The following is a 16,732-nucleotide window of genomic DNA, read 5'->3' on the forward strand; positions in this document are numbered from 1 at the left end:
TCTCAAAATTAAAATTCCTCAAACATACAAGTGTTATGCACCATTTTAAAGGTTTATGTCTTGTTAATCCAGCCACAGTGTCTGATTTCAAAAATGCTTTACAGCGAAAGCAAACCATATGCTTATGTTAGGTCAGCGCCTACACACAAAAAAACACAGCCATTTTCCAGCCAAAGAGAGGAGTCACAAAAAGCAGAAATAGAGAGAAAATGAATCACTAACCTTTGATGATCTTCATCAGATGACACTCATATGACTTCATGTTACACAATATATGTATGTTTTGTTTGATAAAGTTCATATTTATATCCAAAAATCTCAGTTTACATTGGCGCGTTATGTTCAGTAATCTTTTGCCTCCAAAACATCCAGTGATTTTGCAGAGAGCCACATCAATTTACAGAAATACTCATCATAAATGTTCATGAAAATACAAGTGTTATACATGGAACTTTAGATAAACTTCTCCTTAATGCAACCGCTGTGTCAGATTTCAAAAAAGCTTTACCGAAAAAGCAATAATCTGAGTACGGCGCTCAGACACAAAAACATGCCATACAATATATCCGCCATATTGGAGTCAACAATAGTCAGAAAAAGCATTATAAATATTCACTTACCTTTGATGATCTTCATCAGAATGCACTTCCAGGAATCCCAGGTCCACAATAAATGTTTGTTTTGTTCGATAAAGTCCATCCTTTAGGTCCAAATACCCCTTTTTGTTCGCGCCTTCAGTTCACAAATCCAAATTCACGACGCGCAGGTCAGACAAAAACTCAAAAATGTCCATTACAGTTCGTAGAAACATGTCAAACGATGTATAGAATCAATCTTTAGGATGTTTTTGTCGTAAATCCGCAATAAAGTTTCAAGCGGAGAAATCCTTTGTCTTCAGAAATGCAATGGAACTGAGCTACCTCTCACGTGAGTGCGCATGCCCTGCTGACAGTGTTCTGACTCCAGGAGCTCTTATTCATCTCCACTTTACAGTAGAAGCCTCAAACAAGGTTCTAAAGACTGTTGACATCTAGTGGAAGCCTTAGGAAGTGCAAAATGACCCCACAGACACTGTAGTTTGGAAAGGGAATCAATTGAAAAACTACAAACCACTTCCTGTTTGGATTTTTTCTCAGGTTTTTACCTGCCATATGAGTTCTGTTATACTCACAGACATCATTAAAACAGTTTTAGAAACTTCAGAGTGTTTTCTATCCAAATATACTAATAATATGCATATCTTAGTTTCTGGGATTGAGTAGCAGGCAGTTTACTCTGAGCACATCAGTCAACCAAGCTACTCAATACTGCCACCATCCATAAGAAGTTAAACTATAGTTTTGGCAAGTCGGTTAGGACATCTACTTTGTGCATGACACAAGTAATTTTTCCAACAATTGTTTACAAACAGATTATTTCACTTATAATTCACTGTATCACAATTCCAGCGGGTCACTAAGTTGACTGTGCCTATAAACAGCTTGGAAAATTCCAGAAAATGATATCATGGCTATAAAAGCTTCTGATAGGCTCATTGACATAATTTGAGTCAATTGGAGGTGTACCTGTGGATGTATTTCAAGGGCTACCTTCAAACTCAGTGCCTCTTTGCTTGACATCATGGGAAAATCAAAAGATATCAGCCAAGACCTCAGAAAAAATTGTAGACCTCCACAAGTCTGGTTCATCTTTGGGAGCAATTTCCAAACACCTGAAGGTACCACATTCATCTGTACAAACAATTGTACGCACCATGGGACCATGCAGCCGTCATACCGCTCAGGAAGGAGACATGTTCTGTCTCCTAGAGATGAACGTACTTTGGTGCAAAAAGTGCAAATCAATCCCAGAACAACAGCAAAAGACCTTATGAAAATGCTGGAGGAAACAGGTACAAAAGTATCTATATCCACAGTAAAATGAGTCCTATATCGACATAACCTGAAAGGCCGTTCAGCAAGGAAGAAGCCACTCTTCCAAAACCGCCATATAAAAGCCAGACTACGGTTTGCAACTGCACATGGGGAAAAAGATTGTACTTTTTGGAGAAATGTCCTCTGGTCTGATGAAACAAAAATAGAACTGTTTGGCCATAATGATCATTGTTATGTTTGGAGGAAAAAGGGGAGGCTTGCAAGCCGAATAACACCATCCCAACTGTGAAGCATGGGGGTGGCAGCATCATGTTGTGGGGGTGCTTTGCTGCAGGAGGGACTGGTGCACTTCCCAAAATAGATGGCATCATGAGGTAGGAAAATGATGTGGATATATTGAAGCAACATCTCAAGACATCAGTCAGGAAGTTAAAAGCTTGGTCGCAAATGGGTCTTCCAAATTAACAATCACCCCAAGTGTACTTCCAAAGTTGTGGCAAAAGGATAACAAAGTCAAGGTATTGGAGTGGCCATCACAAAGCCTCTACGGTGCAGGGTTGAGTAACCAAGTGGTAGCCGGCTAATAATGGCTATTTAACAGTCTGATGGCCTTGAGATAGGAGCTGTTTTTCAGTCTCTCGGTCCCAGCTTTAATGCACCTGTACTGACTTCGCCTTCTGGATGATAGCAGGGTGAACAGGCCGTGGCTCGGGTAGTTGATGTCCCTGATGATCTTTTTGGCCTTCCTGTGACATCGGGTGCTGTAGGTGTCCTGGAGGGCAAGCAGTGTGCACCGGGTGACGCGTTGGGCAGATTGCACCACCCTCTGGAGAGCTCTGTGGTTGCGGGCGGTGCAGTTGCCGTAACAGGCCGTGATACAGCCCGACAGGATGCTCTTAATTGTGCATCTGTAAATGTTTTTGAGGGTCTTAGGGGCCAAGCTGAATTTCTTCAGCCTCCTGAGGTTGAAGTTTGTGTTTTCTTCACCACACTGTCTGTGTGGGTGGACCATTTCAGATTGTCAGTGATGTGTACGTCGAGGAACATGAAGCTTTTCACCTTCTCTATTGTGGTCCCACTGCAGTCACACACCTAATGTGTTGTGAAATCTGTTGTGAAATGTAATGTAATGGTTTTGTAATTGTATATAACTGCATACATTTTTGCTGGACCCCAGGAGGCAGCAGCTAATGGGGATCCATATTTTTTAACTAGGCAAGTCAGTTAAGAACAAATTCTTGTTTTCAATGACGGCCTAGAAACAGTGGGTTAACTGCCTTGTCAGCTCGGGTGCGGCACTACAACGTTCTGCCCCACTACAACAAAAAATGTGCTGTCGGGTGTACTCGAGGACCGGAGTTGAGAAACACAGCACGAGCACAACCCCATCAGTGATCAATGAGAGGGATCAGGTAGATATTGTTCAGTAATGCATCCCTCCGCTTGACGTTCTATAGGACCCTGCTGTGGTGTTGTGTTAAATAACTAGCTATGCCTCTGAGGGAGTTGACCCAATGAAACAATGAAACTATCCTGCTAATCAGCTCAGCGGGGGCCTGATCTGAGCATGGAAGCCCTACTTATGTAAACGTCTAAGCATGGGCTAGTAAAGCTAACCAGGGTGCACAGAAAGGGCGTTGTTAACCCCACAAGGCCTTCCATTTGAAAAGGACACGTCACCCACACAACATATCCTTATAGCACATTGACTCCATTTCCACCCCTGTGTAACTCTTATTCAGCACATGAGCGATTTGGGTGTATGGTTTTCTGAGTGCTAGTTGTCGAGGGTCTGGCCAAGCTACCTGCTTTGTGAGGAGTGTCATAGATAAATATGTAGGAATATTCCATGAGTGATGTTGAGACAAACAGTCAGAAGTCATTTAGGCTGTCAGCTCTCATCATGCTGTTTCCAGTATGGCCATTTGTGAGGAGTGCAGTACTGGAGATAGGGACTCGGCTCCCAGTCTTCATTACGACATTGGCATTTTCCCTTTGAATTACTTATTTTCTCTCTGCCGAGGGGAGATAGCAGCATGGTTCATTTCAGATCCAGGTCAAGTGTGGCTGTAATGGTCTTGTAAACTGGGAACCTACTGTAGGCCTACACTGCTGAAACCCATTTCGAAGTACAATGCCGAATGTGTCTTTCAGATGTGATGGTTTCGCAGCTTGGAGCAATAGTAATGGTGGTATATAAAACATATAGTATGTTGGTCTGCTGGTACTTCATTCCACAATTGATTCAATAATTTTACACCATCTTAGAAGAAGATAAGTCCTTTATAAGTAGAAGGGGTTGAATGTTTTAGTATATATACAATGCATGGAATGAAACGGGGTGAAAGTTAATCTTTGCCTAGGTAAAACTAACGTGTGCGAGCACACATGTCTACTGTTCATGTGGTTAAAGTAATGGATGTTTGAAATGGTAGGAGGGGTTGTTCACATCGTATGTTTGACCACTCTACTGCATGTGTGCTAGTCATAACTGGCTGGTACGTATGCACATATATGGGCTATGGTAATGATTATGGAAATGTAATGAAAAGCTTACCATGTCCATAGAAATGTAATGAACCGGTTTTGCCGTTTCATTGACTGATCATTGAAATCCATTGAGACAGTTTTAACATCTTGTACAGATGATGCATTGCAGGGTTTCCCAAATAATCAGTGCTTAATGATGAGTTGGTAATTTGACTCAGCTGTGTAGTGCTAGGGCAAAAACCAAAATGTGCCACCCGGAAGGGGCCCCAGAACCGAGTTTGGGAAACCCTGATGAATTGTACTAAATGATCACATTGAAAATCTACTGTAGGCTGCTTGTCCGTGTGGGAAACAGACATTGATAATAAATATAGTATACTGCTTCTACAAAAGATTGATGTGGGAATGAGTTGCTTGGCTAGCTGGATAGGTAAATAGATGCAAAAAAGTGAAAAGACAACACTCAAGAAAGGACCACAACCATAATATTTGTAACAAGCCACGTGCAAGCGTTTGAAGGAAAAAATAAGCTGTTTCACTACACTGGACCCGTCAGAATGAGAAGCAATTAGCCAATAACATTACAATAGGGGTGTGATTGAAGTTGTGCGGACCATTGACATGACAGATCGTGTGGCGCAAGCATCAGAAATTGTAACGACAAGTCCGACAACGCTTAAAAAATCTAGGACGCGTGCTCACTTTCGCAACGCACGCAGCTGGTCAGGACAGCCCCATTGATTACATGGGGGGGGGGGTCATCCAGTTTTTTCTCAAATGGTTAGGAATCTATGTCATGGTGATCTTTTATAAAAAGCTGTCAAGTTTCGACGAACGATGTTGGTGCACTGCAATTTTCAAATAAAAATAAGATGATGTTTTGTCACACACTGTGTAGGTGTGGTGAAATGTATTGTTTTACAGGGTCGGCCGTAGTAGTACGGTTCCCCTGGAGCAAACTAGTGTGATGTGCCATGCTCAAGGGTAAATGGAAAGATTTTTCACCTTGTCGGCTCAGGTATGCGAACCAGCGCTCTAATCGCTAGGCTACCTGCCTCCCTATCGTCTGTTCATGTTAATCTCTCTTGATAAACACCCTAAAAAATCAAAAACTCTCTGAAATACAAGCTCACGCATGTGTGTGGGGATCTCATGCCTGGTCAGGTAGCTCCTAAAAGCAGATAGGAATGGTATATTTCTGGACCTCATTGGTTATTCCCAAACAACAGATGTGCACAAGCAGCAGCCTGATTGTTTCACTTGCTGACTGTTCCAATACATAATGCCTAATACATGACAGAACAGCTGCTTGTGCCGATCGTCTACTCATTAGCATATTTAATGATCAAATGCAGCCTTGACCCCCATTAAGCTCCTTGTAAATGAATAAAATGCTGGATTTGGTGCTGGATCCTACTGTGCTTTTGGTAACATATTGCTGTTATTGATGTATTACGCTTTAATTGCTCAATTATTCCATTCCCCACAGGGATGAACTGGCCAATATCGAGGTGATGCAACTGGACTTTGAGATGGAGAACTTCACCAGCCAATCGGTCACCAGAAGGATCAACTGGAACATCGACTACCGGGGCCAGAACCCACCTCCGGACTCGGAGAAGGTGGTGACTGAGTTGACCGTGGTGCAGAAGGACATTCAGGCTATCATCCCACTCTCCATGGTGAGTAACCTGTGACATCACATATGGTATGCTATAATAATGTTTATATCAGTTGAATCTGTCCATTGTAACATTTGCCACAACTATTCAATTCAAATCTCTCACGTAAGACAATAGGTTAGCCTCCAGTTTCATCAAAGGACTTTCGACCCCATTGTCATTTGTAACCATGCTTATCAACACTTGAGGTTCTCTCTCACTAGATCAATGACGATTTCACCTGCTAAGAGAAGGCTACCAAGGCCACCAAGCAATGGCACATCATGCTAAGAGTATGTCTGGCGTCTCCACTCCTATCTCATGAAAAGGGGCAATTGCTGTAGTAAGCAGTAAAAAACAATTGTGGAAACAAAGGACATTAATTAAGTAATAGGAAGGTAGAGGGCCAGTCCTGAAGTGTCAAGTCGCCTCCTGTGTGGTTTCACCTCCCCTTACTTGGTGAAGGGAGCCTGTGGAAAGTCTCTAGAAGTTTTAGGGGGGGAGAGACTTCATTATTTTGATATTACAATTCAACTGCTTGGGTAAAATGTATAACGGCACTTAGTTCTCTCAGCCCCGCATATATTTATATAGGTCTAAAATGCCACAAGTTGCCAAGAAGCAAGCACCCAGGTACTGAAGACACTTTTTTAACACACTCAACTACAGAGGTTAATAAACGAAGAGGAACATGACCTCTGAGTTCACCGGACTTGGCGGTGTGCTTCGAGGGCTTTGTTAGAGGGGTCAGGCAGAGATGAGGATAGGAGTTCAGCTGAAAGGAGCCGGGGTCATAGAAAGGCCAACGCCTGGGGAATAGCAAAAAATAGCAATAGCCGAAGCAACCTGCGCCATTTCATTAATTATCAGCTGCTTTGTTTCACTGTTTCTGCTTCATGTACTGTAGTGTAGAGAGGTTGCATCCCAAATGTAACCTTATTCCCTTTATAGTGTACTACTTTTGACCTGGTCCCATAGCACTCTGGTCAAAAGTAATGCACTATATAGGGAATAGGGTGCCATTTGACCAAGGCAGAATCTAATGCCACACATTCTCAGGTCTCTCTGTCTAATTATTGTAACAGTAACAGTAGCAGCAAGGCGGTAGACATAATGCACTCAGCACTTTGTGTCTACCATTGCACACATCCTCTGAGAGCTTGATAGAAACCAGAAGGCTCAGATCAGTATTTTTTCTGCAGCCACTGATTTGGGAGACAGCAGGATGAGGCAATCTGGGGGAAAAAACACACAAGATGCATTTTATCTTGAGTAACAAAAAAATGAAACAAGAACATGGCAAGCCATGTGCACAAAATGAATCCCCTCTCTGATTTAGCCCTAGCATGAACAAACGAAGGAGAGAGGGAGGGAGGCTTGAGGGAGAGATAGAGGGATGGGAAAAAAAGAAAAAGGAGAAAAAAACGAATCCCAAGACGTGAAAGCTTTGCTAAGCAGATTCACTGCCAGCCAGAGCTGAGCCACTACAACTGGGGAGGAGGAGGCGAGAGAGGGGTGAGATAGTAGCGAGGGAGGGGGGAGGAGGAACGAAGGAGGTGGGTGAGTTTACAGTGCAGAGTAGTAGCATCTTCCAGGAGGATGTGGTTAAATCAGACTCCATCACATTAGTCCTGTCAGGGCCCCAGCTAGGTCCCCCTGGCCCCCACAGTCTTGGCGCAATTACCGCCCCGTGTCAGAGAGCCCTCTCAGGGGCTTCTTATTAACGAGGGATGGGAGAGGTGGAGAGGGAGATGAGGAGGGGAATAGCGGGATACTGTGTTGCTGGCTCCACCACTGCTTCATGCTGCCGCAGTAGCGAACAGATTATAAATAAAACATGGGCGTTTTCTTTGCCGAGGTCCTCATGGCACGAAGTCACAGGGCACACGCACACAAACACACACCCACATCTACACACGCCACATGTTTTGCACGTCTGACGTGGCGTTTCAATCATTTCCATGAGGAGTAAGAAGTGGGAGCCGTGGCGCAGAAAGCAGCGTAGGTTTGGCTTTGATATGATTCGCTGGCTAATCGGCTCGGTCTTAAAGCCTCCATCAAAACTCAACAACTGTGGGGCTGTCAAGCTTCATTCATTTTCTCACTGCTTGTCATTTGGTTACTTGGATTAAAGTGGACCCTGCTTCTTTCATTTCTCCTGTTTAAATCTAAAACAACACTGTTCGCATGGACGAAGCTAAACTAGTAGTTATTAATCGACAATACTAGTCGTTGTTACAGGAGCAGTATAATTCATATTTTCATTTCCGCAGTGTATTAGACTGATAGTTGTCTCAGTCCCGTTTATTGGGCCTGGAGTAGTCGTGTCTTGTGTTTACACTAACTGATCCTTTTCTCACTGTGTGTCTTAATGCATGGAGTTTAAAAGTGTTAACCTTGTTGTTTTGCAGGCTATAAAGTGTTTGATTACTTTGAAATCCTTTCCTGTGTGTTATTGATAGCTCTCCCCCTACTGTGTTCACGATAAGCTCTCACTCATTACTCCGGACACTGTGGCTACCACTTCCCGCCAACATAAATTCTCGGTCCCCCCATTTAAATGTTGCATATTAGCTGGGCAAGAGAATACCATTGGCACATGAAAATAAGAAACATGAGGGAGGATGGGATGATTTTTTACTATAAGGGGGCAGTTGCTGTTTGTTGAGAAGAAAAAGAGTTGAGCTCTTTTCTCCGTCCCATAATTTGTCAATGTCAGAGGACCTCTCACTGGGCACAGACGTCAATTCAACGTCTTTTACATGTTGGTTCAACGTAATTTCATTGAAATTATGTGGAATCAACGTTGATTTAAACAGTGTGTGCCTAGTTGGCTGTCATTGGTCTGCAGTGGCTATTCTTTAGCAATAAACTCAGAGGCTAGGTTAACACATTTTCCTCACTGGATAATTACTTAATAAGCATATTGTATTATGAACAAATGTATCAACAGGTAAAATGGCATCAATATTCAAATAGTGCACCAGCTAATTTGATTTGGGCAGGACCTGACCATTGTGAATTCTTCTAGACTTTAAATTGTTCTGGTTTCAAATAGTTTGGAAGTTATATTGTGAGATGACCTGCTATGGACAGCAATAAGTCATTCAGTATGTATTGGTTTTCGAAGGGCACACACAACATACAATTTGCACTCATTGTCAGTGAACATATGCTTGTATCATGCCAAGTAAACTCTCTTATTTGATTGCCAGCTTTAGGGCACTACAAATTAAAGGAGCTCATCAACATACATGCCTCCAGAAGCAACATTAATACTCTTTTATATGCTGCATTCTTTTTGATTACACCACAATAAGTAATACTGTTTTGCCTCCAAGACTTGAGCATGGTGGTGTTTTGATTGAAGTCAAAGGAACATTTACATGATTTGGGTTTTCTCTAGGGGGCCACGAGGGACACAAATTAAAGTCAAACTCCTTACCCCCGCATAGCTCACATTCATTCCGTCAAAATAATGAGTTTATTAACAGTCGCCCATTTCAAGGACCAGTGTGCATTTTAATTGGCTGTTTCTATATCACTGGAGTCATGATAAAAGTGTAGATCTGCTGACGGACTTGGCCCTGTTTATAATCAGTTCTCAAGTCAGTTTTTATTCTCCAGCTTTGAGATTTCAGACATTTATTAGCAACACTAGACTTCATAGTTGTTGTTTGAGGCCTTAGTGCACAGATTCACTAACAGTAACCTGTTGTTTGAGGCCTTAGTGCACAGATTCACTAACAGTAACCTATTGCTTGACTCCTTAGTGCACAGATTCACCAATAGTAACCAAGATTGTGAGGACAGATACAAAGGTTTTTAGGACAACGTTATGTTTTGTTGGTGTCACGCCCTGACCATAGAGAGCCTTTTATTCTCTATGTTGGTTAGGTCAGGGTGTGACTAGGGTGGGTTATCTAGGTTGTTTTTTCTATGTTGGCCTGGTATGGTTCCCAATCAGAGGCAGCTGCTTATCGTTGTCTCTGATTGGGGATCATATTTAGGCAGCCATTTCCCCACTGTTTTGTGGGATCTTATTTTGAATAAGTGCATGTAGCACCTCTGTTGTCACGGTTTGTTGGTTGTTCCTTTTTGTTTTGTGAGTTTCATTAAAAAATTATGTGGAACTCAGAGCACGCTGCGCCTTGGTCCGTCTCTTCACACAACCGTAACAGTTGGGGCATTCAAATATACTTTCCTTTGTCACCTTCATTTTTTCATCCGCTTGATGAAGAAGGAATGTTTCACTTTACAACTCAAATTACTTAGCGTACATAGTCAACGTGAACTTCTTGCCTTTTTGTTCTAGAGTCATTTGGAGCAGAATGCAGCTCGGAGGGGAAAACTTAAAAACAAAGTCCCTTTGTACAGTACAGGAAATGTTCAATTTGTAGTATATTTGAGATTTAAAAAAGGCTTCTGAAGTACGTAATTTCCACTTCGAAATTTCAGACTTGATTTACCCTTAAGAAAAATGTATCAACCCCTACAAAAATGTGTATTATAATGCCAATTATAATCCACATAATAATTTAAATTTCCTGCTGAAGCAAACTGTCTCAAGTTAAGATCCTACATCTGTACTTGGAGTGATGAAATGGATGAAAATCAAACCCAACGACCACTGAGAATGGCTTCCAGCGGAACTCTTTTGGACATTCTTTTTGAGAAGTACATATTGGAAGTACCCAGTGAAATATAATAGCGATGAACACTATCTAACACAGTTTTATGTTTGTTCCCCCTCTACTCTACAGGACACCGAAATCATTAACACTGCGATACTGACTGGCCGAACCGTGGCCATTCCCGTGAAAGTTGTCTCTATTGAAATGAGTGGTGTCGTCACCGACGTCTCGTCCTTCGTAGAGTGCAAGTCGTCTAACGAAGACATTGTCAAGGTATGGTACAGTAGATTCCCACTTAGGTTGCAAAATTACAGTAACTTTCCCCAAATCCCCAGGTTTTCATTATTGGGATTTCTGAAAAACTTGGGAATTTTGGGAAAATTTTGGGAAAATTCCCTCCGATCTTGGTAATGCATCTGATACCGAATGGAATCCCACCGCACTCGTACAGTCTTACAAAGTCTGATCTAGTCTGGTTGCCACCATGTCTCCAGACCTTAGAGTTTACTTTAGCTGCATTATCTGTTGCAAGGCATCCATTTCCATCCATTTCCATTGACTAAGGCTACATCCAAATGGCACGCTATTCCCTTTTTACTGCACACATTTTTACCAGAGGTCCTGGTCAAAATTACTGCACTAAATAGGGAATAGGGTACCATTTCGGACTCAGCCTTAGCCAAGTAGGGCGACTGTAGTGTGGTAAAGGACTTAAGTAAAAATACTTAAAAGTACTACTTAAGTAGTATTTTGGGGTATCTGTACTTTACTATTTTTATTTTTGACAACTTTTACTTTTACTTCACTACATTCCTAAAGAAAATGATGTACTTTTTATTCCATGCATTTTCCCTGACATCCAAAAGTACTCGTTACATTTTGAATGCTTAGCAGGACAGGAAAATGGTCTAATTCACACACTTATCAAGAGAACATCCCTGGTCATCCCTACTGCCCCTGATCTGGCAGACTCACTAAACACAAATGCTTTGTTTGTCTGAGTGATAGAGGTTTCCCCTGGCTATCCGTAAATAAATAAAAAACAAGAATAGTGCCATCTGGTTTTCTTAATAGGGAATTTGAAATGATTTATACTTTTACTTTTGATACGTATATTTAAAGTAATTACATTAACTTTTGATGCTTAAGTATATTTAAAACCAAATACTTTTCGACTTTTACACAAGTACTATTTTATTGGGTGACTTTCACTTTTACTTGAGTCATTTTCTATTAAGGTATCTTTACTTTTACTCAAGTATGACACTTGGGTACTTTTTCCATCACTGGATGACTGGAGGCGAGAAGACGATGCTAGTGTCTTGGGATGACTCACAAACACAACTCTGGCCCGTTGGGGGCCCACAGTGGTAGAATACAACATCAACTCCCATTTGTGGATTGAAGAAGGACCCACATTTTGCATTTATAGCCCATAATCAGCAGGGTAAATCCAATTTAGCTGTAGAAAGAGTTGGATAAAGGAGGTTGCAACCTCTGAAATATAATCCAACTTTATTTGTTGATTTTCTCGGAGCACGTTTGATGACGGCATCACGACACATTACAGAACGTGAGAAAATTATACATGTGAGAAAAATTATACTACATTTTTTATGTTGATTTACGCATTTCTGTTCATTTGAGATGATCACGTGGGATTATCGAAAGCAGAGTGCACAATAATAAATGCACGTGTTCAGAATAAGTGGAGGGAAAAGCATCAACTGTACAATACAGCAAGAATATACAGACCACACCTAATCTTATTCTGCCATTCATGTGTGATAAGACTAGGGTCTGTTTGTCAGAGGGCAAATCAAAAGCGAGACATTTTGCCGTTAATCTGTTTGTGAGAAGGTTTAGAATGGTTTCAAGGTGAGCTGCATTAGCTCAATGTTATTGAATAGACCTCGCTTCGCTGCCCTTGCCATTGAACTTTAGAGGATTATGCAAGATGAGACCTTCAAGTCGAGACAGTTCTATAAAACAATCTGCCGAATACGAAAGAAAGGTTCCTAAAGATGATCCACAAAGGTTGTGTGGTTGTTCAGTTGTGTTGTTTTGTGCTCTCCCCATTGCATTTTGTGGTGCCCCATTATTCATACACAGCACTGTAATACAGATCTGTTATAATCAGATTACTCTATTCTATTATTCTATTCGCGTAGCCTAGGTGAATCTGTGGAACACTCAAAACTGTAGGCTCTGCTCGGTCTATAAGTAAAGCACATAGAGAATGTCTTGTCATATAAACCAAGCCTCACCATGTGCACATACTGTAGGTTGTGAATTCCAAATGCGTGGGCTTCTGCTTAATTTTTGTATTATTTTTTTTTTAAACAAAGCATTTATTTTTTATTTTTTGCTTTGGCTATTCGCCAACCTGCCATAGCTCTGTTTTTGTTCCCAACTTCTGGAAAAGGTTATGCTGCTCTCATTTCTCTTTACTGAGGCGTTTATTTGTTTGTTTGTTTCTCCCTCTTTGAAATAAATAGGCCACAGTATATGTCAGCGCTGCCGGATAACCCAATCCCATTTGACTGTACAGTTTTGTGTGTGTGTGAGCACAGTAGGATGATTTGGTTATTAAAGACCACATCTGTGCTCTGCTCAGACGGAGTTTATTCTGCTATTTTATGTTGTGTTGTGCAGGGTGTGGAGGAAGGCACGGGGATGGGAGGCAGTATGGGGAGAAGGCAGGCAGCAGAGAGGGAGGCTGGGCGAAAGGAGGTGTGGGCTGAGGACCCTGTGGGGATTTGTCAGCGAGCGGGAGACATGACTCCCCCAGCTGATCCTTTCTCCTAGGGCTGTGTGTGTGCGCGTGAGTCACTGTAGCCATCTGAGGACACAGATAAGGCGGCGGCAGAAAGCCTTGTTCCATGCCAGTGGTCATCCAACCCTTGCCCTGCCAAGCCCTCTGTTTCCTCCATTCTGCACTCACACCAATGTGACACATTCACCTTCAGCCAGCGACCAGGCTTAAATAAGAGAGGCTTTGTGAGGCAGTGAGATAAGTACACCTGAGTGGTCTAGTGTCTTCAGTGTTGTCTCTTTGCTGTACTATTGTATATGAGAGGTCTCGAAGAAGTTTGTATTATTGTTGATGGCCTCACAATGAGGACATAATCCAGTCAATGAGAGCATACAGGCCCAGAATTTTTTTTTAATGATTGTATCCTACTAGAAACTGGTTTTGAGAGATTAAGCAATGAAACGCAGTGTTTCGCAAAGAATTCCTTCAGTTGATTAATAAGTTAAGGGGGATTTTTAAAGAGAAGTCTTTTGATTATCATACTGTACCTTCCATCAATCAAAGTAGGTTTTCATAATGGCCACTACAGAGCAACATTAACCCAACGGGGGTGTGTTCATTAGGCACCAAACAAAAAGTAAAATGAACTGAAACAGGGAGGGACAACCCGAACCTTTACCTTAACGCTTGATTTCGCTTTCTGTTGCAAAACATTTTAAAATGTTTGATGTTGCATGCCCTAATGAACACAGCCCAAGTTATGTTTTATTTTTACATCTGCTCCACCTCCAGCAAGAAAACAGGTGGCATTGATAGACCTAAATCCTGTTTGGAGGCACATGTTGAAGTTAAGCGTGTAAGCAGAGGTGAGCCAGCATGGGATCTCCATCACTAAATGGTGCTCATTGTTTCTCATTAGATCCATACGCATTAGTCAGTCGAATAAGTACTATCAGGTCAAATGAACCTGCCAACCTTCTGTGTTCCACATGCATGCGACTCAACGTGCATGCACAATAAGATAAACCAAAACAAACATTAAGCGACCCTTGGAAAAACAAAGCCCGACAATACAGTATTGGAATCCGTTTTGTTATCAGAGCTGCCGAGGAGTAAAGATATGGATATACTGTGCTGCAGGCGGGTGGTGATGCTTTTTGATCCTGGATCTCTGTCTGTTGGTTTAAACTGAGCCTGGATGCCGCCCTAGCGGGTAGTGCCCGCCCTGTCTTTCTTTGCCCCGACCCTACCCAGGAAATCTGTTGGCACCATGGAAGATGCCACAGCACATTAGAGGGCTGTGTAGCGACGACAGCTCGCGGCTCCATGCATGAGAGCACTTTCACAGGCCCCGCTGGGCTACTGACACCCGTAGTCGTTAACAGCTTTTGACTCGCAATTAGCCAGCCAAGTTTATTAGCTGCCTGCAGGAGCTGGGATCGTTTATGCTAGCGCAGTTAGCAAGGGTGAGTGAGAGTGATAGGAAGGCTGGTGTTAGCATTATAGCGATGGGGAGGCCTAGAGTGGTAGATCACAGGTGTGGAGGGGGCACTGTGTTTTGGTGCAGAGGATGGCGGTGTGTGTGTGTGTGTGTGAGAGAGAATATGGGGGCAGGTACACTACATGACTAAAAGTATGTGGACACCTGCTCGTCGAACATCTCATTCCAAAATCATGGGCATTAATATGGAGTTGGTCCCCCCTTTGCTGCTATAACAGCCTCCACTCTTCTGGGAAGGCTTTCCACTTGATGTTGGAACATTGCTGCAGGGACTTGCTTCCATTCAGCCACAAGAGCATTTGTGAGGTCTGGCACTGATGTTGTGCGATTAGGCCTGGCTCGCAGTCAGCGTACCAATTCATCCCAATGGTGTTCGATGAGGTCAGGGTTCTGTGCACGCCAGTCAAGTCCTTCCACATCGATCTCGACAAACCATTTCTGTATGGACCTCACTTTGTGCACGGGGGCATTTTCATACTGAAACAGGAAAAGGCCTTCCCAAACTGTTGCCACAAAGTTGGAAGCACCGAATCGTGATTCATCACTCCAGAGAACGCGTTTCCACTGCTCCAGAGTCCAATAGCGGCGAGCTTTACGCCACTCCAGCCGACGTTTGGTATTGCACATGGTGATCTTAGGCTTATGTGCGGCTACTCGGACATGGAAATCCATTTCATGAAGCTCCCGATGAACAGTTATTGTGCTGACCTTGCTTCAAGAGGCAGTCTGTAACTCGGTAGTGAGGACAGACGTTATGTGCATCAGCACTCGGCGGCAGCGTTCTGTGAGCTTGTGTGGCCTACCACTTCGCGGCTGAGCCGTTGTTGCTCCTAGACATTTCCACTTAACAGTTGACCAGGGCAGCTCTAGCAGGGCAGAAATTTGATGAACTGACTTGTTGAAAAAGTGGCATCCTATGACAGTGCCACATTGAAAGTCAATGAGCACTTCAGTAAGGCCATTCTACTGCCAATGTTTGTCTATGGAGATTGCATGGCTGTGTGCTCAATTTTATATACCTGTCAGCAACGGGCTGAAATGGACGAATCCACTAATTTGAAGGAGTGTCCACATACTTTTGTATATATAGTGTATGTCCTTTGCTCTGTACAGTATCTAAGCCTGGCAAGCAAGAACCTAATTTTCATGATTCAATATTACCCTGATTCCAGCTGACATCCCAGATCTCTGCCAGAGAATGATGATCCCAAAATCCCTATTCACACAAAGGTGACTACAGACAGATAATCTGAAAACTTGATTTACCAGAACAAGGGAAATGAGGGAAAAGACTCATCTCTCTCCTCTATCTGAAGGCTTCCCACCCAGCCTGTATGGATTGCAGAGTGGAGAGGCCTGTCTGGATGGACTGGGTGTTTTATTAAACCCCCCCCCCCCCCCCTCTTATGATGAATCCCCAACCCTGAGAAGACTGGTGAACCCGACCTCCATTTGCAGGAGATTAGCTCCTCTGATTACAGTGTCAGCTGCCTCCAACTGCCAGATAAATCATCGATGGTATCCCGAAAGCAAACTCTGCTATCTATTACAGTAAATCATTTAGTATTAAAGGGATGGGTATTTATGAGAAATTCTGTGCTGGGTGATTTCTTGGAGACAACTGCTGGATAAAATGTAAGTCAACAGAATTTTGTATGCGGGCACCTGGTGTATTAAGCTTTCATATTCTATGAATTATCTGTTGCCTGAAAGCTTGTGTTAGTATATATATTCTGCTGTGTTTCTCTGCATAATTGTGTATAGAACATTACACTGAAAATAGTGGTGGGTTGTGGGTGATCGTGGGCCTGATGTTT

General features: G+C 42.7%; 1 protein-coding gene across 3 annotated transcripts in view; it reads left to right on the top strand.

Moving 5' to 3' along the window:
* Positions 1-16,732, top strand: part of tmem132e (transmembrane protein 132E) — a 370,949-nt gene that overhangs the window by 336,072 nt on the left and 18,145 nt on the right. For all 3 annotated transcript variants that reach the window (XM_029699923.1, XM_029699922.1, XM_029699925.1), the window contains exons 4-5: positions 5,854-6,046; positions 10,789-10,932. In XM_029699923.1, coding sequence (XP_029555783.1) covers positions 5,854-6,046; positions 10,789-10,932 — 337 coding nt within the window. The remainder of the gene's footprint in view (positions 1-5,853; positions 6,047-10,788; positions 10,933-16,732) is intronic.

This window comes from Salmo trutta, chromosome 19, assembly GCF_901001165.1.
Source record: "Salmo trutta chromosome 19, fSalTru1.1, whole genome shotgun sequence".
Lineage (NCBI taxonomy): Eukaryota > Metazoa > Chordata > Actinopteri > Salmoniformes > Salmonidae > Salmo > Salmo trutta.